The sequence below is a fragment of the Bufo gargarizans genome, chromosome 3, assembly GCF_014858855.1.
Source record: "Bufo gargarizans isolate SCDJY-AF-19 chromosome 3, ASM1485885v1, whole genome shotgun sequence".
Lineage (NCBI taxonomy): Eukaryota > Metazoa > Chordata > Amphibia > Anura > Bufonidae > Bufo > Bufo gargarizans.
The window spans coordinates 77475024-77497313 of record NC_058082.1 but is presented as its reverse complement, the minus strand read 5'-3'; the positions used below and the strand labels follow the sequence as shown (position 1 = coordinate 77497313).

General features: G+C 44.2%; 1 protein-coding gene across 1 annotated transcript in view; it reads left to right on the top strand.

Moving 5' to 3' along the window:
- Positions 1-22290, top strand: part of B3GLCT (beta 3-glucosyltransferase) — a 519846-nt gene that overhangs the window by 287213 nt on the left and 210343 nt on the right. The window contains exons 6-7 of the mRNA XM_044284963.1: positions 16957-17068; positions 19026-19162. Of these exons, the coding sequence (XP_044140898.1) occupies positions 16957-17068; positions 19026-19162 (249 nt within the window). The remainder of the gene's footprint in view (positions 1-16956; positions 17069-19025; positions 19163-22290) is intronic.

Genomic DNA, 22290 nt, shown 5'->3' with positions numbered 1-22290 from the left:
GCATAGGTCCTGTGCCCACTCGATCAATGCACCATACATGTACAGCACAATGCAGGAACTCTCCTCCTGCTGTGCCCTATGTATGTGATGCATGTCAGGAAGGGGTTAAAATCCTTGTCCCTATGCAATAGTGAATAAAAATCTAAATGACATTTAAAAGGATTTTTTTTCAGGGAATTTAGAATTGATTATCTTTCCTCAGATCATTATCCAAAAAAGTGTGTAGAAATTGTCCTGTGTCGCATATTTCAAACCAGCGTCATGTCAATTTGTGCTGTGGATTTTCACCTGGCAGTTTACCTTTTGCAATTGCATAGAGTGAAATCCAAAGCAAATCTGCAACAAAATCCTTATGTAAAACCTAAATGTTGCCACGGATTTTAAGAAAATTCTGCAACGAAAGTGCAATTACGGTTTCGTTTTTAATATAAGTGCAAGTGTCTTTGCACTAGTTGTGCCCAGTTGTGTCCACCTGTGGAAGGATAAGTTCCAGTACAAAGTCAAATTCTGCAGGGGTGTAAGGGCTGTTGTAACATTTTAGATACTGTTTAAGACCTTGATGATGAACCGTTCACAAGACTTTTATGACTACTTGATGATTTCTTGGTGCTTTTGTCCTGATATATTAAATTTCAGTCAGTTACTATAGAGGGTGTTATTACAGTGAATGTATGTGGCTTCTGACAGTTGACACTAAGTGAGAAAGTTAAGGACCTTACAAGTAGGCAGGTTAATTACTGAGATGTGATGGTGGTGTCACTTATAGCTTTAAGAGTGGAATGGTGCTGATAAATGATGACTGTGATTGACAAGGTGCCATCTAGGTTATTAGAGTTTCTTCAAGCTTTTAACCAGGTGAATATCTCATAAGCATATTGTAATAGACTTGAAAGAAGGTCTAGATTCATCAACCATCACATTGGGGATATGGTATAAGTAATGAAATCTCTGAAACAAAGGACTTTCTACATATTCAAAGGTTTATACTCCTTAACAAGTGTGTAAAGAATTCCACAAACAACTTCCTGTAAGCAAGGCGTAGAAGTAGTCATGTTATATTTAGGAGGCAAGTCATTGGAGTTCTCCAGGAGTTCTAAAGAGAAGGAATGGTCTTGGGAATATGTCACCAGCTCTTTATGGCTTAGTGGAGACGAGGAAGAAGAGTAGAGGCACCATGAAAAAAAAAAAATTGAAGAGTAGAAGCACCAAAAACGAAAAGAAATTGCCACCATTTGTTTGAAACCTGACAGGATAAGCATTGATAAGACCTACAGCAGCTAAAAGGTGTCAATAAGTAAGTCAATCTCGTTGAGGTCTGAACATGCTGGTCAGGGCATGAAAACATGAAGAGACACTTTTGAAAAAGTAAAAATTTCCTACTTGAAATTCTTATTGGCAGCAAGATTTGAAGGAAACCTGTCACGTTGAACATGGAGACTGATCTGCTGGCAACATGTTATAGAGCAGGAGGAGCTGAGCAGATTGTATAGTTTTGTGGGTAGAGATTTAGTATAACCTGTACAGTATCTCATTCATGTGAGAGGGAAAGACATCTCAGATGCCATGGTCGCAATTTACCACATCATTTGAGGGGTTAAGTGTCCGTGATCGGCATTATCGCCAATTACGGTCTATGCCTCCAGGTGTCTGCTGTGTAAAATAGCAAGCACCCTGCTGTTATGGAACAGGCTCAGCTCCTGAGCAGGTGTCTTCTTTAAAAACCCCAACTTGCGGCACTTGCACTGTACATGTTAAGAAATTTCCACAAAAAATCCACTGCATGTCCGTTTTTTTTCTGCAGCTTAATCCTCCAAAGGTCGGTGTGTAACGTGCATTTTATCATGGATTTTCAGACTACAAATTATGTTCTGTAAGGACACTACGGCCCCATTCACTGGATCGTATTTTTGCTCTGCATCCAATTTTTGCAGAACAGATGGAGATCCGTTCATTTCAATGGGGCTGGAAAAATGCGGACAGCACATGGTGCCGGTTTGCAGACAAGAATATGCATTATTACAATGGTTCCACAAAAAAAAAAAAACTAATGGAACACGGACATCATCCATATTTTTTGCAAATCCTCATTTTGCACACTACAAAATACTTATGGCCGTGTAAATGCACCCTAAGAGAGACCAGATGGGGTGAACTGAATTTATTTTCAGTTTGATACTCTGTATAAGAAAGGTTTATACTCCCAACAGAATAGTTAGAGGTTACCACACTGCAAGAGATCTGAAAACTGAGGTGACCTCATTTCTTTATTATTATTGCGTTCACCGCTCGAATAAGATCAGGAAAATAAATGTAATTGACCAATTTTATATAATGACCTGCACTTGCATTATGTTCTGGCTGTAAGGCCTCATGAACACGGCCGTTGGGCGGCCGTTCAGTGCAGCTGGCTCGACCCATTCAACGTGAATGGGTCCGTGGTCTGTCTGCACCGCCAAAAAATACGACATGTACTATTTATTTGCTGTGCGGAACAACGGAAAGAAACACAGCGAAAGCACTCCATAGTGCTTCTGGTGTTCCATTCCATGACTCCGTTCCTCATCTCCGGAATTGCGGACCCATTCAAGTGAATGGGTCCGCATCCGTGATGCATGGTGCGGACTGCAATACGGCCACGGCCGCCCAACGGCCGTGTGCATGACGCCTTAGTCTGTAAGCTATAAACACCTATTTTAAGTATATTAATGCCTGACCATTTTTGGGGTATGTCTGAACCCGGACATACCCTTATTTTCACCCAGGCAGCCCCCCTGAGGCTAGCATCGGAGCATCTCATGCTCCGATGCGCTCCCTTTCCCTGCGCTAAATCGCACAGGGGATGGGCTCTTTTTTCCGCCCGGCAGTGTGTTCGGTGATGTCACCGGCTCTGATGGGCGGGCTTTAGCGCTGTCCTAGCCGTTTTACTGGCTAGGGGAGTGCTAAATCCCGCCCTTCAGTGCGTCACCGGGCTTCCTGGCAGCCCCATGGAGAGCCCCGGTACGTCACCGGATCTCCAAAAAATGCCTTTGCCCTGCGCGGTTTAGTGGCGGTTTAGCATTATCTGCTTCGATGCTCAAGTCAGGGGGGCTGCCGGGGTGAATATGGAGGTATGTCCGGGTTCAGCTCTGAACCTGGACAAGCCCTTTAAATCAAAAGAGGGTCAAGTATTTTCAGATTTGTCTGTACCGGAGTATTGTGTAAACCAGTTAGAGAAAAAAATCGGTCTGATTACAGAGATAATAGTTGTCACTATTAGGACTGTGCGGGTCTAACTCACCTCTGTAACAATGGGACAGTTGCACTGGTCTAGTCATTGCCACCCTTGTCTCCTGTGCTAGGGCTGGCCTTCAGCTGCTCCACAGCTCACATAGTTGCTTTAATTTACTCCATACGTTTACTACAGTGCGGGTTTAGGTGTTTAGGACACAGCAGCCTGTACGTTAAAACCATTGACAGGAGAACCAAAGAAAATTGATTGTTTCATGACATTGGCGCCAGTCAGGAGGTGAAATACATTAAGCATATAGTGAACAGTCAGTTCTTGAAGTTAATAGGGGGAAGTTATCAAGCCATTCACTGCAGAATCCTGCGTTAAAAAGTCACAAATTAGGATTTTTTCACTTCCGCAAATTTTTTTTTACTTTTTGCATTTTTACACCGCTCACTCCAATTTTGGAAAAATGGGATCTGGCTGTTTTTGCCAACAGCTAGATGTCTCGGTCAGAGGGTCTCCAAATGGCAGGGTGTGCAGTGATTATTATCTACTAAAAGTGAACCAAGGAAGGACTAGTTAACCAGCTCATTGATTGCTGCGCGGAACAAATCAGCAGCACAAATGACTAAAGTCTGTTCTGGCTATGAAAGAAAGGTGCCGGAAAGCAAAGGCCATCGCAGCTTTCAGGGCGTGGGGCTGCGCCGCTGCAGACTGGTCAGAGCGTCCATGCTTTCCACTGCCGAAAGCACTAAAAGTGGAATGTAAGCATTAGGACTGGACTATGGAAGAGTGGAAGGAGGCCCCTTCAAACAACAGATTGGCGGGGGGATCCACCGATCTGTTGTTAATGGCCTCTCCTGAGGACAGACCATCAGTATTTTGATCCTGGAAAACCCCTTTAACACTCCTAGCCTCCATTATCCGAAAACAGACAAGTCAGACTGGAGGATACAGAATTGCTGCTCTATATGTATACTGCCAGGGAATTGGGACAGAGGTAGATAAGCATGCAGCGGCATAAACACTATTAATAATGGACAGCGCAGCCTAATTCAGGATCACATTAATGCAGGGAACATCTTAGTCAATGTTCTGCCGAAGTGGTGTAAACAGCATTAGCATTTCTCATACTAATGTCATGGCATAGGCTAATGTTTCTTATCTATTTGTACAGATTACCACATTTTCTTGTCTCACAGGCGGCCAGCAGCTCCTGCGACGGCCCATCCAGATTGGGTATATATATATATATATATATATATATATATATGCGCAATGTATATGTAGGAGTGTTCCAAGTTCATAATGGCCATGAGAAGGGTTGTGTCTGTATAATTCCTTGTAATACATTCAGTTTGCTACTGATTTGTTCTGCGCAGCGATCAATGAGCTGGTTAACTAGTCCTTCCTTGGTTCACTCTTAGTAGATAATAATCACTGCACACCCTGCATATACTGTACGTATAAGAAAACACCTAACAAGAACATTACCACTGAACAGTGCAACACAATAGAAATGTAGGTAAAAGGTGGGAGTTGAAGTTGCCCAAGTCTATTTGTTTATTTATTTATTTTTCTAATAAAACCTGACATTTGCCCCTATAGGGAGCTTACTGTGTGCTGTGTTCAATGTGTTATTGCACTGTGCAGTATACGTTAAAGGGGCTGTCTAATTTTAGCAAATGGCATTTGTCATGTCGAGAAAGTTAATACAAGGCACTTACTAATGTATTGTGATTGTCCATATTGTCTCCTTTGCTGGCTTGATTCATTTTTCCATCTCCTTATACACTGCTTGTTTCCATAGTTGCGACCACCCTGCAATCCAGCAGCAGTGGTCATGCTTGCACACTATAGGAAAAAGCGCCGGCCTCTCTGGTGTCTGGGACCACGCATAAACCATCGCTTTTTCCTATACTGTGCAAGCTTGACCACCATTGATAGATTGCAGGGTATGAGCAGTGTATAATATGAAGGAAAAATGAATCAAGCCAGCAAAAGAGACTATATGGACAATTACTAATATATTGTAAGTGCCTTGAATTAACCCCTCTGATACAAAGATCCAGTTTTCTCCCGGGAGTGCTTCACTCCCAGGTCCTAAATGGCTTCCCTGTGCGATGATTGGGGGAACTGTTCACTGCCTGCCATAGCCTGGGTCTCTCTGAGGAAACCTATGCTATTACAGTTCTAGTTCCTACTGAGCTCTGCGGGTGGGAGGGCTCCATAAGGACATTGCACGTCATTGCAATGTAAGGGAGTAGCAATCTAGTAATTGCTTCTTATAGTCCCCAAAGGTAAAAAGGTTAAAAAAAATTAAAATAAAAGTTTTAAAAAATATATAAAATTAAAATCTGTTTCCTTTCACCATAATTAAATAAGAAATAATAAGTAAACAATAAAAAGTAAACATCATAGGCATCCCCATGCCCTGAAATACTCAAAAAATACAAAAAACGTATTTATCCTGATTGGTGAACGCTGTAACAGAAAAAAAAATCTAAATGGGCGTTTCGCCATTTTGAGTTAGGCTGCTTTCACACTAGCGTTCGCTGGTCCGCTCGTGAGCTCCGTTTGAAGGAGCTCACGAGCGGACCCGAACGCAGCCGTCCAGCCCTGATGCAGTCTGAATGGAGGCGGATCCGCTCAGACTGCATCAGTCTGGCGGCGTTCAGCCTCCGCTCCGCTCGCCTCCGCACGGACAGGCGGACAGCTGAACGCTGCTTGCAGCGTTCGGGTGTCCGCCTGGCCGTGCGGAGGCGTGCGGATCCGTCCAGACTTTCAATGTAAGTCAATGGGGACGGATCCGTTTGAAGATGCCACAATGTGGCTCAATCTTCAAGCGGATCCGTCCCCCATTGACTTTACATTGAAAGTCTGGACGGATCCGCTCAGGCTATTTTCACACTTAGCTGTTCTATGCTAAAAATAATGCAGACGGATCCGTTCTGAACGGAGCCTCCGTCTGCATTATTATGAGCGGATCCGTTCAGAACGGATCCGCCCGAACGCTAGTGTGAAAGTAGCCTTATGGGGTCAAAATGTGGCGATAAAAAGAAAAAATATAAAATTTTTCCATTTTTATTTTATTTTATTGTTTTTCACTATTAAAGCATAAGAGAAACTATATAAATGTGGTATCATTGTAATTGTACTGACCTGGTGAATAAAGGTAACTGGTCAGTTTTACCATACAGGGAACGCCATAAAAATAAAACCCATAAAACTGTGGGGGAATTGTATTTTTTTCCAATTCTATCCCATTTGGATTATTTTTTTTTTTTTAGCTTTCCACTGAATTGTATGCATTATTAAATAGTTCCATTAGAAAGTACAAAAAAAAAGCTCTCATGAGGCTATGTGAATGGAAAAAAAAAAAAGTTATGTCTCTGGGAAGACAGGGAGTAAAAATGGAAGTGCTTAAACTCCCAATTTACATTTTAGATACTTTGCAGTTTGGATCCTCACGTACATAAGCAATATATCACCCATTTCTTCCTAGACTTTTAGGCCCCTTTCACACGAGCGATACGGATTGGCTCTGGATGCGTTCAGTGAAACTCGCACCATTTTGCAAGCAAGTTCAGTCAGTTTTATCTGCGATTGTGTTCAGTTCAGTTTTCTCCACGCGGGTGCAATGTGCTTTTCACGCGCGTGATAAAAAAATGTCTAAGGTTTGCAAACATCTCCTAGCAACCATCAGTGAAAAACGCATTGCATCCGCACTTGCTTCCAGATGCGATGCGTTTTTCACTGAAGCCCCATTCACTTCTATGAGGCCAGGACTGCGTGAAAAGCGCAGACTATAGAACATGCTGCGTTTTTCAAACAGCGCAGAACTGATGCGTGAAAAAAAAGCTCACGCGCACAGACCCATTGAAATGAATGGGTCAGGATTCAGTGCGGGTGCTGTGCGTTTACGTCGCGCATCGCACCCGCGCGAAAAACTTGCAGGGGCCTTAACCATCTTCAAGCTCATCCTCTTGACATGGACTCTGACATCTGGACTCTACATATTTCTCTTCTGTTTGTTCTTTCTAAGCAGATGAGCTCCGCACTTGGGGCTTATAACATTGATATTGGACTTTGTCTGGATGAAATATTCCTAGTGTTACTCGCTACGATCCAACTTATGCGGAAGTCATGCACATCAGCTGTCTACTGTCATTTTATTCTGTATCTTTACAACATTGCTCATTTGCCTCGGGAGACTTCACCCACCACCAGTCTAATGACTTTTCAGTGGCTTGAATTACATTTAAATACAATGTGTAGCAATAATCCAGTGTCAGCTGTGGGAGACATCCATGACATCCAATTTATGTGGCCTAGATTCCCGAAACACTAAAAGCTTCTGCGGTTTTCTATTAATAAAAGAAGTAACAAAGTATAAAATGCCCCTGAGCAATTCTTCAGAATTACAGCAAATACACATAAATGCAGTTTTTGAAACAAGACTAGATTATGATCGATTATAACTACTAGGCTTGAGCGAATCGAGCGTCGGATCATAGATCCGAAGTCGATTCGTTTAAAAACGTTGGTGTTAATGCGGTTTCCGTACAGCATTAATATGTATTGGCCCCATGTAGCAAGACTTCAGTGAATGACTTCAGTATACCTATCTGCGTACTCCGAAATCGGCTTTAGTGCCGAGGTACCTGCCAGTACCGAAGCCAACTTCGGATTCCTATTTTACATTGTTTTTAAATACACCGATAGGAATGTCGTAGTCATTCACCGACTTCTGTGAGACAAAGTTTGGCTACAAAGAGCCGAATTTAATGCTGTCTGAAAAAAATTGAATTTGAATCTGTGGTCCGATGCTTAATTCGCTCAAGCCTAATGACTACATTTAAAAAAGAGGAAATATATGTTTTAGTTGCAATAAAAAAAATTATGCAATTTTCCACTATACTCTGTACCAGTTCTTTATAGTTTCCAAGATCTCTGCTTGCAGTCATTCAGTAGGGAAGTTCATTGTTTACTTCCATTGGATACAGAGCTCTGCATGGTCACATAGTTCATTTTTCTTGCATTTTGAAATTCAGAGGAGACAACTACATCTGAAAAACAAATCTGAAAAAATGTAATGGAGAAACACGTTTGTTTTTTTAAAAGCACACATCCATTTTGTGTCTTTGATCAATGATATATGTCCTTGATCAAAGTCACAAAAGCATCTGTGGTTTCAGAAAAAGTATACACGTCAAAAAAACACTAATTTCTACATGTGGTTTTTCATTTGTGTTTTTTCCCTGGTTTTCAAAACACAGCAAATACAGTGCAAGGCAAACCCAGCCTCAGAGTCTTGTAATGAGCCATCAAGTAGCTTTTCCTTTTGCAAAAAAAAAAATATATTTGCTGGAACTGAAGTATCCCTTTAAATCGAAAATTTCAAAGCAGTCTTCCCTTGCCACCTAAACCATACTTGCATCTAAGAAACCGAGATTTTTGCTGCTTAATGCCCTAACCTTTAAATTGGAAAAACCCTCCTGAAAATTTCACTTTCTGGGCTCATGAAAGTGTGCCGGCCGGGTCCGTATTGCGGCCCACAAACAGCATGTTTGTAATATAAAGGCACTGGCCGTTTCTGCACAGCATCACGGATGTGGACCAATTCACTCGAATGGGTCCTTAATCTGGAAGGAACATATTCTATTTTTTTGCGATGCGACCAGATCACAGACCCATTCACGGTGCCCGTGCATTGGGGACTTTAATTTGCAGTCCTCAATGCACGTAAGTGCCGGCACATGAGCCCTTTATTGTAGATTTAGAATTTGTCTCTTCTTTAAGAATGATAATAATCATCTTTATATAGCACCAACATATTCTGCAGCGCTTTACAATAAGAGGGTTCATATACAAATAAAATCCTAAATTACCTAGCAACAAACAAGTCAACTATTTAAACGAATAATAGGGGCCCTGATCACCCTCCTTATTGGATGGTGAAGAAATGAGAGAGGTGAAATAGGTTTGTTTGGCACGGTGGATGGCAGAGTTATAGGTAGTATATAATGGAGGGAACCTACTCCTGTATGAGGTTTTCTCCATAGGAGTTCAGCACTCCTGGAGAATAGCTCAAGAAAGCGAGTTTGATGTGTGAGTCAGGATTGCTTTCTTGTGTGTGATTGTAGTTTGCAGCCACATCAGGATAGGAGAGGGAAGAGATTAGGGACAATGATGACTGTAGAGTGTCCGTACATTTCTTAGTGTCAATTTCATGTAGATTTCTCAATATGTGATTAGTAGGAGTGTGCTGGGAATGGATAATGATTTCCAACATTGATGGAGCAAATCGGGCAACAAGGAGACGATAGGCGCTCATAGGGTAGTATGTATGGTAGAAAAAAGACTGTGAAGATGATTAGGCTCGCCTTAGGTGGTTGTGCAACCGCAGGCACAACCCTAGTGTACACAGGTGTTGGTAAGTGGTCGGTGCTGCCAGTGTCGTTCGATCCTCACTAGAACGGGTTGCCATCCCCTGGGAGGTGGATAATGAAATTGGAGAGAGTGGTGCCCTCAGGCGATACACCCTCCGTGAAGACACTTTGTCGGCGCGACTAAACAACCAGATGAGTAAGGATGTGAACTGGAAGCCTTTCCGGCATCCCTCACATCTGGCTATTGGCATCTAAGACTTGAAAAAGGAGCTCTGCATGCTCCGAAATGCATTGTCATCCTCAATAAACAGAAGTTCACATCATTACTCATCTGGTCGTTCAGTTGCGCCGACAAAGTGTCTTCACAGAGGGTGTATTGCCTGAAGGCACCACCTTCTCCAATTTCAACAGTGATGGAGAGAAGGTTGTGTCACAGAGTGAGAGAGGAGGGTTAATGAAATCAGAAATAGAGCAGAACCAAAGGAAGACCAGGTCAAGTGTATTGCCAACATTCTGAAAGGCCAAGAGAGGAGGTAAGGTATAGGAGTTGGGAGGCAGATGGGAAGATTCTGCTGATCTTAAAGTCACCCAAAGTGAGAGTTGGTAGTTCAGAAGACAGGGAGGGTGAGCCAGAGGCTCAGTATACAACTACCACTCTCTGGGACAGTGGGTGAAAGATGCTGGGGATGTAGCCCTCAAAAGATGGGGATGTGAGTGATGGAACTGGGGAAATGACCTGGAAGGTGCTCACCAGAGCTCTGGTGAGTGTAGCGGGTTCCTGACACAGCTGATCGGTAGGATGGCACAACTTGGACCCCCACCGATGTAATAATAATGGCCTATCTATAGGTCATCTTTATCATTTCCCAGATAACCCTTTTAAACGGGTTGTCCCACCTTGCCATTTCCACTGTGTACATAAATTGAGCCATCGCACAACAAGTTATGTCAGTCACGTCTCATGTTTGAATTTTGTCAATTTTGGCAAATTTTTTATTTACATGTTATATTTTACTGAACATGGATATCCCTTGTCTAAAAGATTTTCAAGAATTTTGTACCAATATCACGGTTTGTTCCTTGTGGGGAGGAAGTAGTCTCGGTTACAGAACCAAAGCCGCTGCAATTTTTGATGATTATGTTTCTGGAGGAAAAAAGTTAAACATTTAATGTTCTCATTATAGGAAAAGAACATTGTATTACAGTGGGATAATGACCCTGAAACTACTTGTGTAAGGCTGATCTGAACTGTGTTGTTTAAAAATATTACTGAAGACTTAAAAGGGTTATCCAGGAGTTTGCAAAAAATAAACAAACAAGTTGTAACGTGAAAAACAACCATTACTCACCCGTTAAATCCAGCGCCATTTCTCCTGTTGTCTCTAGTTTTAGCCAGTATACCGGTATGTTACATATACCACGGTATTAAGAAATGGCGATATCGCCCTTTCTTAATTACTGTAAACATGTCCACTTCTGGCAGTTTGCTGCGGGGCACAGGAGCCTTTGGCTCCCATCCCTGCTGTTCAGCCCCTTACGCCTCAGGCCGCTAGGCCTGAAGCCTGTGAGGCAGTAGAATGGGCACCTGGTCACGGGCACGTAGGCACGTGACCACATGATCACGCCACCCCCGTAACCCGGTGCAGGAGGTCGAAGTGATGTCATTGTGACGCCTGCTCCAGGAAGCAGCAACTCAGAACTGAAAAAAGAAGGAAACCTGTGGCACGTATAACAGCCAGACACAGATGATTATAATTTTTTTTTAAATATATCTATGGCACTGCTATGGGAGAGCATTATATATGGGAGCATTATAGTACAGTGAGGGGTAGCATCATTTATGTGGGCATTATACTGGGGGGCAGAGGTCGCAATAACGCCTGTACAAGCATCATAGACACCTGTTCAGGCCATTTCACTCCCTGGAAAAAGTTGAAGACGTACCGATGCGCCTTTAGACTTTTCCTGCCATTAATCAGTGCCGTGAGCGATGCTGCTGCTGCCTGAGACAACCAATAACAAGGCTCCTTACAGTGAGGAGCTTTGTTATTGGTCAGTTTGAGCCGTCTGCCGGAGCTTATGGCACACCGCTCTGAAGTGAGGAAGGAGGCGCGCGATCCTCACTGGCGGGGCAAGTGGCCTTGCTGCGAAATATAGTGGGGGTCCTGGATCTGAGCCCCTTGTTTTTCTCTATAATGATGAGTCTGAAGTGCTCAGCCGAGCGCCGTCTCTCCTCCCTGCTGAGTGCGGTACTGAAGACTGCCTCAATAGAAGGTCTAGGGGACCGTCTTCACTACCGCGCAGTGAGGAAAAGTGGCTGAGCGCTTCAGACTCTTGCTTATTGAGGTCAGCGAGGGTCCCAGCGCTGGACACGCCAACAGGAGACCTCCATAATGGACAGACCTGTCACCCGTAGACATCTATGTCACCTGTCAGCTTTCCTATGAATCCATCAAGGATAATTCATTGCCGCATGTTCCATCAGACGCTGAACTAGACATTTTGTGTGCTATAAGGATTTCTTCTGTAATGCGGCGCCTCATGGCGGCACATGGTGCTATAAGGACTGCATGTGGCGATTTACAGCCTCCAGGACATACAGTCCCTCTGCCAAGCGCATGAAGTCTTCGCTGTAAGACTGTATAATCCAATAACCACAGCGGTGGTGGCAATTTTGTGGCATTATCTGGTGGCATGAGATGGGGAAATGGGTCATGGAAGACAAACTCCCCTTTATAGCCAGATCAAGCACAACACAAAATGACAGCCTCTAGATCAGGGATCAGCAACCTCCGGCACGCCAGCTGTTCTGAAACTACAACTCCCAGTATCCTCCTTTCACTTCTGTGAGAGTCACAAGAACAGCTGAGCAAGTGTGCATGCTGGGTGTTGTAGTTTCACAGCAGCGCTGGAGTGCCAAAGGTTGCTGCACCCCAGATCAGTGGTTATTACTGCGTGATGACATCATCCAGATCCACAACAAGTGACTGTCGGTGCGAGCACCTGGCACCAGAGGTATGTGCCCGGGTCTTTCGCTTGTGCCCTTGGCACCAGCATGCACCACCATCTATTGTGCCTGTGTCCTGTTCTGCCAGTGCCTCAGGTCTCTTCAGAGTCTACCAACAGCCCTGGTGGCACGACATACCCACCTGAGAGCTCATCTACAAGGACGTAACTTTGGTGGGCAGCAATGGCCACGTGATGGATGGCAAACCCCAGTGACACAGAAACAGCAGCAAAAACTTAAGGGATTGTCCCAAGATCAACACTATTTACGTATCCATACTTGACCCAGAGAACACTAGAACATGGTAACCGAGGTGGGGCCCCCAGCGATCATGTACTTGAAGGGGACATGTCTGTTTTAGTAACGACTTGCATTTCCCATGCAATAACAATTCTGGGGAATCAATTCTTGTGACTCTATATTGTACCATTCCTCTATCATTCCTACTAGAACTTATGAACAAATTGCTAGTAGTCTGCAATAAAGTTCCAGCAGGGGGTTACCAGTTGAGAGCACTGATTGAATAATATCAGGCTGTGCTGTGCTGTGCCACCCCCATCTGGACCTTCACTGCAAACTGTTAGCAAGTCATTCATAACTAATAACAGAAATAAGAGGAATGGTGCAACATAAAGTCATAAGAATAGATGCTCCAGGATTGTTATTACATGGGGGGTGCAAGTAGTTTCCAAAACAGACAAATACGGAGATGTGAGGGGTCCTCTTTAACCACAGGTGATACATATCGATCTTAGGACAAACCCTTTAAACCTCATAAAATCACTGCAACAGTGACCTCAGTGGTGCTGACCCCTCAGCGCAACAGTGACCTCAGTGGTGCTGACCCCTCAGCGCAACAGTGACCTCAGTGGTGCCGACTCCCTCAGAGCAACAGTGACCTCAGTGGTGCCGACTCCCTCAGCGCAGCAGTGACCTCAGTGGTGCCGACTCCCTCAGCGCAACAGTGACCTCAGTGGTGCCAACCCCTCAGCGCAACAGTGACCTCAGTGGTGCCGACTCCCTCAGAGCAACAGTGACCTCAGTGGTGCCGACCCCTCAGCACAGCAGTGACCTCAGTGGTGCCGACTCCCTCAGAGCAACAGTGACCTCAGTGGTGCCGACCCCTCAGCACAGCAGTGACCTCAGTGGTGCCGACTCACTCAGAGCAACAGTGACCTCAGTGGTGCCGACCCCTCAGCGCAACAGTGACCTCAGTGGTGCCGACTCCCTCAGAGCAACAGTGACCTCAGTGGTGCCGACCCCTCAGCGCAACAGTGACCTCAGTGGTGCCGACCCCTCAGCTCAACAGTGACCTCAGTGGTGCCGACTCCCTCAGCTCAACAGTGACCTCAGTGGTGCCGACCCCTCAGCGCAACAGTGACCTCAGTGGTGCCGACCCCTCAGAGCAACAGTGACCTCAGTGGTGCCGACCCCTCAGCGCAACAGTGACCTCAGTGGTGCCGACTCCCTCAGAGCAACAGTGACCTCAGTGGTGCCGACCCCTCAGAGCAACAGTGACCTCAGTGGTGCCGACCCCCTCAGAGCAACAGTGACCTCAGTGGTGCCGACCCCTCAGCGCAACAGTGACCTCAGTGGTGCCGACCCCTCAGCGCAACAGTGACCTCAGTGGTGCCGACCCCTCAGAGCAACAGTGACCTCAGTGGTGCCGACCCCTCAGCGCAACAGTGACCTCAGTGGTGCCGACTCCCTCAGAGCAACAGTGACCTCAGTGGTGCCGACCCCCTCAGAGCAACAGTGACGCCGACCCCCTCAGAGCAACAGTGACCTCAGTGGTGCCGACCCCTCAGCGCAACAGTGACCTCAGTGGTGCCGACCCCTCAGCGCAACAGTGACCTCAGTGGTGCCGACCCCTCAGCGCAACAGTGACCTCAGTGGTGCCGACCCCTCAGCGCAACAGTGACCTCAGTGGTGCCGACCCCCTCAGAGCAACAGTGACCAGCTAGATTTTAAATTATCTAAATTTGCTATATATGCAAGGAAGACAGTTCTAGATACTAGTAATGGTTTCCCTGCATAAATAGCAACCCCTTAATGTTATGTAGACCTTAGTATTAACTATTTGAATTACTGTAACTTTCGTACTCCTCATCGGCTGAAAATACTCCTCAAAAATGGTAAGAGGAGTATTTTTACTCTTCCAGAAAAAATGTAGCGCGACCTCTGCTGGGGGGAGTATTATATAAATGGGGCACTATAGGGGGCCTTAATGCCCTATGTAGGTGTTCTGTGGGGGCATTATTATTGGGCACAGTAATGGAGGGCTCTACTTCTAATGCGGTTGGTATTGCAGGTACGGTAGGGGGCTCTATTACTGTCTGAGGGTTTTTTGTGGGGGTTATCTGTTTAGCACTATTATTTCTGCAGTATAGCGTTTGTGGGCATTGGGGAGCACAGTGGGAACAGTAATAGAGATAGCAGCAGGATGACAATGTTGCGGCACCAGGAGGGGGAGGATGATGGAAAAGTGAGGAATCTAAGATGTCTGTGTGTCCATTTATAATCTTCTTTAAATTTGATGCTTTGACGCTATCAACGATCTAGAAATCTATGTGTCATTTCTCACAAGACACCAGGTGACCAAATGTCAGCTTAGACGGGGTATAGAAAGCGACTTCTGCACTTATCTAGAGATCCTGGATTGACGGCCAAATATCACATTGTTGGATGGATAATTGATTATCATGTGCATAAATTAGGACGGAAACAATGATCAAAGCCCAAGGTCACGTTTAATGTGGTGTATTCCACAGTATTGTCCACCACACTGAGCTAGTCGAACATGCTCAGTTTGAATCTGAACAAGGAGTGAAAAGGAAGATCTCTGAACCCATGTGCTGTACCGGGCTGGTTCTAACTTTAAAGGGTTATTCCGGTTAATAAGATTAGTGGGGGTCCGACCTCTGGGACCCCCACCGATCACAAGAATGGGGCCCGTACCCCCTGTAGGCCCCTGGTAGCCTCCCCTAAAATGACCAGAGTGACCGCTGTATTGATTTCTATGGGTGTTCCGGATATAGCTGACAGCGCTCTCGTGATTAGTGGGGGTCCTACCGCTAGGACTCCACCTATCGTAAAGTTAGCCCCTATCCTATGGATAGCGGATAACTTGTACCAATCAAAATACCCCTTTTAAGACCCCTTTACGCTGAACAATTTAGCAGCAGATTATCGGAAACAAAGCATTCCTTCCCAGCAATCGCCTGCTCATCAGTGGAGGAGACCGCCGTATTTACATGCAGTGATCTCCTCCAGAGTATGGAGAGGCTTGATCACTAATGCCATCTCTCATCCCCATACAGAATCATTATTTGCCGGCAGCAGAGTGTGTTTAGACAGCACAATCTCCTGCCAGCAAACAATGATTTCGGAGACCGCACAAAAACAATCATATTACCCGATGAATGAGCATTTCGCTCATTCATTGGCTAAATGGTGGCACCTTTACACCGGCAGATTAACGCTAACCAATGTTCATAATGAAGATATTGTCATCTACTATGTGTTGTGTGATTTATTTTTTTGATTATCATGCCATAACCCCTTTATATTGACCTATCCTCAGGATAGACCTCAGGATTCCAACGCCCCGCTCATCCGCCGATTAGCTGTTTCGGTCATTTGTGGGTGACAAAACAACACAACTTTTTCCACTGTGAAGCAAATGGAATTGACTTCAGTGCTAGCCCCATTGAAGCTAATTGGGTCAGTGCCGCAGTAACCAGCTCTGTCCACTGAACAAATGGAGAACTGAGGACAAGGATTGGCTGCAGCAGTCACATGCCTTACAGCGGCTGGAGGACCGGCACAGTGCCACAGAGCATGGCACTGGAAAAAGAGGAGAGCATGTGGAATTTTTATTTTATTTTATGCTATTGCATGAAATTATCTCGGACAGCCCCTTTAATGTGCATTCCCCAAGGAATTCCTGTACCATCATATGTTTAATAGCACATTCTCCCCACTAGTGCTTATGAGGGTAACAAGACATAATATAACATTATGGCCAAACCTTATCACATTGTTCCTGCCCGCCTAGTTTTTATTATTTAACTTTTTCTTGTTATTTTTCTTACACTGAATAAAGATCTACTACTTGCTGCAGATACATGGGATGCTTCTCTGTTTAGTACTCTGAGTATACAAGGATGTATTGTGTTGACAGGGATGCAAGACTTGATCATCATGTTGGGAACCACTGTGTCTAGTAAGCAGTGATGTCCATTACCTATAGTACATTTATCACCTCGCTTTTTTGTGTTCAGATTTCTATTTGAAATTTTTTTAGTGTTTATCCTCATCATCCTCACAATGTTCCTATCTTAAAGTTTTGCAGATAATTATGGCAGAAATTCTTCCTGGATATTTTTCTGTGAAGAAGACACATCGGTGAGCCTCAGAAAGCTACTGGAAACATTGCAGAGATATGACAAGTCTAAGGTATGTCTTCCTGACTGAAATAATCATGAAAACTGAAATGGTAAAAAATTGATGGGGATAAAGTTATTCAGCCACTTACACTGATGGCAATTAGGATGTCATTGAACAGGGCATTGTGCTAAAAAATGTATGTACTTAATAATATATTGTTTTTAGCAGCCAATTGCCAAAGTCTTGCTCTGAGTAATGCTCTCCCCTTGTTAGTATAGTGTTCTGCACTGTCTAGATGGTGCTTTATTCCTAAACATGCTGCTGGTGAGGAGCACATGACCAGACCCAACCACTGGTGGCCTCTATTGGACAACACGGTACTGTGCATGTGCTAGTTTTCCTTGCCACGCCGTGTTATTGAAAGTTGCTGATTGATCTGCTTATTTGCCTCTCCCTCAGCATCAATGTATAGGACCATAGCACCATGCAGATAGTGGAGAAGGCTATACTAAAAGAGGTCATTATTTCTCAGAACAAGCCAATGGCACTGAACTGCTAAAAAGAGTACCTTTAATACAGGTCACAAATCTGTGAAATTAAATACCATATAAAGTGACCAACCCCTTCAATGTGTCGATCGGTAGTCAGAAATGGTGCTGGTCTGGCCCATCAGTACAGTCTTGAAAGGAAAGTCTTTAGAACAAGGGGGTGTAATTAAAAACTACACTCCTCAACATTAAAATACCAGCACAAGCCAAAATGTTATGCAAATGGAGGAGGTAACAGGTGTCACTAGGATCAGATTTTCAAGCACTTAGCTCCAATCTGTGGAATGTAGGAGGGGTATAAAAGGCAGATTGAAAAAAAAAAATGTATAGCCACATGAAACCTCAAAATGTTATCGTCATGTGGGATAATTGTGCAATGCCTCCTGTTTGTCGATGTGCCAGTTATCACCAATTGTCGATAACAAGCTAGGTAATCTAAAGCTCAGGCACACTCCCCAAGGGGAAGTTTCCTTAGATACTCTGAGATGGACAACTGTTGGCTGGAGAAGACTGGGGAGTGTGCTCATTGGCCCTTCAAGAGCCGGATGGTGCTCACATGCCGTAGGAGCAGAGCTAGGTGGCCTTAATAGGAAGCACAGGTGGTCGGGCCCTCTTCAGGTGCGCAGAGAAGAGGATCCAGGTCTGGATGGCTGGCACTAAAGGCACTGGGTGAGTGGCGAGGCACCCATGCCTTCTCAGAGGAGTGGGGCTGTAGGCACAGGCCGCAAGTGCAGCAAGTGTCTATGTAACGAGCTGGGTGGGAGTAGCTATAGACTAGTTGCCCATTGTTGGGATCGGCGCTGGAACTGCGACAGTGATACTGCTATATACGAACCAGAGTGATTGGGGAAAGGAGGTAAGGAAAGCAACTATATGAACATATCTTTTAAAAACAATAGTAATCCTGGAAAACCCCTATAAGGGATTATCTGACCAGGGTGAGTCTCTAAAAGAGAATCTAAAAAAAAAAAAAAAAACACTAGCCTATCCAGTGCAAGGCTCTCATCTCACCTCCTTCCAGTCCTCTGTGGATCAGAAGTGTGGCGTCCCATCTATGGTCACGTGCAACGTTGAAGCCATTCACTGTTTTCAGCAGGGACACGTCCCCAAGCAGTGGTTACTCCTGAGGCCACAGGCTACAGGAAGCAGCAGGAATGAGACCCTTGACGCTGGACTAGAGCAGCAGGAAACTGTTGAAATTTCCCAAATAAAAAATCGGTTCAGATATATCAGAATAGGGTTGTTTCTGCAGAATTTGCATGGATTTCTGTAAACCCCATTCAAACAAATGGGACATCCAAATAAACTTCTGCAGCAAATCTGCCCCGGGTGCACATGACCTACGTACCTGGTTTCCACAAAGTTGTTAACTTTACCTACTGTATTTATGTTCATTCGTTATATCAGTACCGTAGTTGCTATTCTGTCCTTTCCGATTATAAGCTATAGACTTTTGTATACCTTTCTTTTTGGTTTAGAAATATTTTTTGGGGAAAGAACTATATGATGAAGAGTCTACTATCGTTCATCATTATGCCTTTGCTGAAGACCCTACAAATTTTAAGTATCCAGACTTTGCTGCCGGCTGGGCTCTCAGTATGCCACTTGTGAGAAGGTAATATTATTTTTTTTTTATTATTTTACAGTTTTTTTTTACTCCTCCTAATAAAATTCTGAAAGGCTGCTGTTTGTTCTTAGTATTCACAAATGAAACCCGCACAGAGCACTGATATGATTTACATTTAGAAAACAATTCGACGGCGAGCCAATGAGTTGCTACAACATTGCGCCTTTAGTTTTCAGCTCTCATGGGACTCTACAGAGATTTAGTAAATAAGGCATCCCTTCCGTTTAGACGATAAAATAAAATGAACAGCACCCACTGAGCTGAACAGTTTCTCGGCGTAGTTCATTAGTGGATGCAGCACACACTTCAGAATAATAAGGAGCACTGGAAGACAGAGCTTGGTACTTTGTCCAGATTTTATTTTTCCATGTAGTCAGAAAGCGCTGCTTATTTTTATTTTACATCTGGAGAAGGTACAAAAGAGCAAGTATTTAATATGGAAATTATTATTGCACGTTCTTCACCATTTCCCTCCCACTCTTGAGTTAGTCGTCGGACATCATTTGTCTGTTGTAACCGCCATGTAAACGTTTTCGTTTACACCAGTTGAGCGTACATGTTCATTTCAAAGGGGTTGTCCTGCGATCAAAGTGAGATGCAAACCAGACATCATATAGTATATGGCAATCTCTTTGGAACAAAGCTAGAACCATCCCTGTACCTCACATGGATCCAGAGATCCCACCAGTCATTGGCCCAAATGCTAGATGTTCTTAAGGCTTGCAGTTGAGGGGTCATGTCCTTTCTGCGGCAGATTTCTCCCTGTAGCCGGCACGGCTTCTAACAGTAGATATGGCTGGAGGTAGTCGAAGGATAGAACTGAGATTTGCGACTACCTCAGCGATGTTATTGAGGTGAATGGAGAACTAAGGAAAAGAACAAACGGCAGGCGGCGCAATACAGATACATTTTGCTGAATAACTCAGTCCGTATACTACATTTTCAATAATATGTGATCTCAAAAGTATTGAGATCCAGGTGCTGCTTTGAAAAATGTCAAATAATTTTTGTGAGAAAAACCCTTTAAATCAGGGGATAAGCTGCAACCAGATATTTCTGGAAGCCCTTCTTCTCGGAGGTGGAACAATGGAACATGTTTAATTCCAGTCAAATGGGCTTATGTGGGCCTAGATTAGTGGTAATTGCCTAGGGGCCTCCACCACCTATAAATTTGTGCCGCCTAGTTCCTTTTTGTAGTTCTCTGGCCTAAGAATACTTGGGAGTTGGCAAAGTCTTTCAAGGGTTTCAGTTGGCACTTTGACCTTGCTAAACTTTCTGCCAGATTCTGCACTCGCAAGCTGCTTCACAGCCCTTCCCTTCTTCTCCATGTGACCGCCATAGCACCCAACCAGGAGACCATTACAGCAGAGGTAAGGGGCTGTGAAGCAGCTCAGTACAGAGAGCACTTCATTATGAAGCCCTGCCTCCAGGGAACTTGCTAAATCTACCTGCCTTAAGCTATGTTCACAGTTGCTCTGGGAATCTGGTAGCCTAATCTGACAGAGGATCAGGCTACCGGAGCTCACTTTTTCCGGCTTTGCTGGACACGACCATGTACAGCCGAATTGTCATTGACCATGTTTCAGCCAGACAAATACCTTCTGGAAATTAAAACCACAAATTTCCAATAAATCATTGTCTTGAAGTATGACCTGGCCTTAGAGTCCACCTTAAAGAGAACCTGTCACCTCCGATATGTCATTTACACTGCCCACGGTACCTTATTTATGTGCTTATGGAGCTCTGGAAGAAGTTCTTGTTGTGGTTTTCTGACTAGTAAATGGGCCAAAAATCTGCTTTTAATCTCCTTGCCAAAATAATTCTGTTCAAGTCAAGGTGGACGGCGTTTTCCTCCTCTAAGTCTCAGGTTCCCTTTAATCTTAGGCTACGCTTCTGTCGATGGTGTGCACAAACTATTGTTTGCCATGAATGGCTTTCCAACTATTGCCTAAAAATGCACCATTGGGTCAAATTTTACACATAAATATGTCTCTGATTGATGCTGACGTGGTCTTTTGCGTGACATGGAAAAGGCAACCAGACGACAATGAGTGGTTGAAATTTGTCACATTGGACAATGAAAATTACAAGTCATTGACTAATTTAAAGGGGACAACCTGTATTAGGAGCAGTTTGTAATATTCAATAGAGAAATGAGCAGTGTGCATTTTCTTGTTAAAAAAAAAAATATATATATAGCTCCTTTAAGAGCTGCACTTCACCTGAGAAAGCACATGCATCTTTTTCCCACACTGTGTAAAACATCTCAGACCATGTCTAATGGCCTTTACATTTCCAGGGCTTGGGCTGATGTATTTTCAAAACCTGGGAGAATGCAATTAGTCCTATTTATTTTAGTTTGGCTTTATTTTTGCTGACTTTTTCCGGCTAATGACTGATACTGGAGAAAGGTTAAATAGTCAGGTGTGACCTTTGTCGTAGAGTGTGTCTCTCTCGCACTAATCAAGTCCTAACATGCCGTAAATGTTTTTCCTACCTGCTTAGTTTCAAGCCATGTTCCTGGCGAGAGGGAAGCTGTTACTGACTAAACAGATATAGGCAGTTTCATTGAACATATCCATAAAAAGGCTTAAAGGGGTTGTCTCACTTAATTTATCCTGTAAAGAATGGTAATACAAGACACTTACTAATGTATTTTGATTGTCCATATTGCTTCCTTTGCTGGTTTGATGCATTTCTCCATCACATGATACACTACTTGTTTCCAGGGGTTATGGCCACTGCAGCGCAGACACGAGGTGGCCGGTACGGGAGCTGCTTCTCATGCTTACCTGTGTGCACTCTCACAATCTCAGCCACCAGAGAAGCCGGCGCTATTTCTTATAGTGATGCATGCACGACCACCGCTGCTGGATTGTAGGGTGGTCGTAACCCCTAGATATGAGCAGGGTATAATGTGATGGAAAAAATTAATGAAGCCAGCAAAGGAGGCAATATGGACAATCACAGTTCATTACTAAGTTCCCTGTATAGTGGTGTATCTAGAAATGACTGGGGGCCTCAGCAAGTTTTAAAATGAGACCTCCACCAGCAACGTCTTCGCAACACCCTCCTCCGGTGCAACCCCCACTCCTGAGACTAGTCAAGATCGCTCT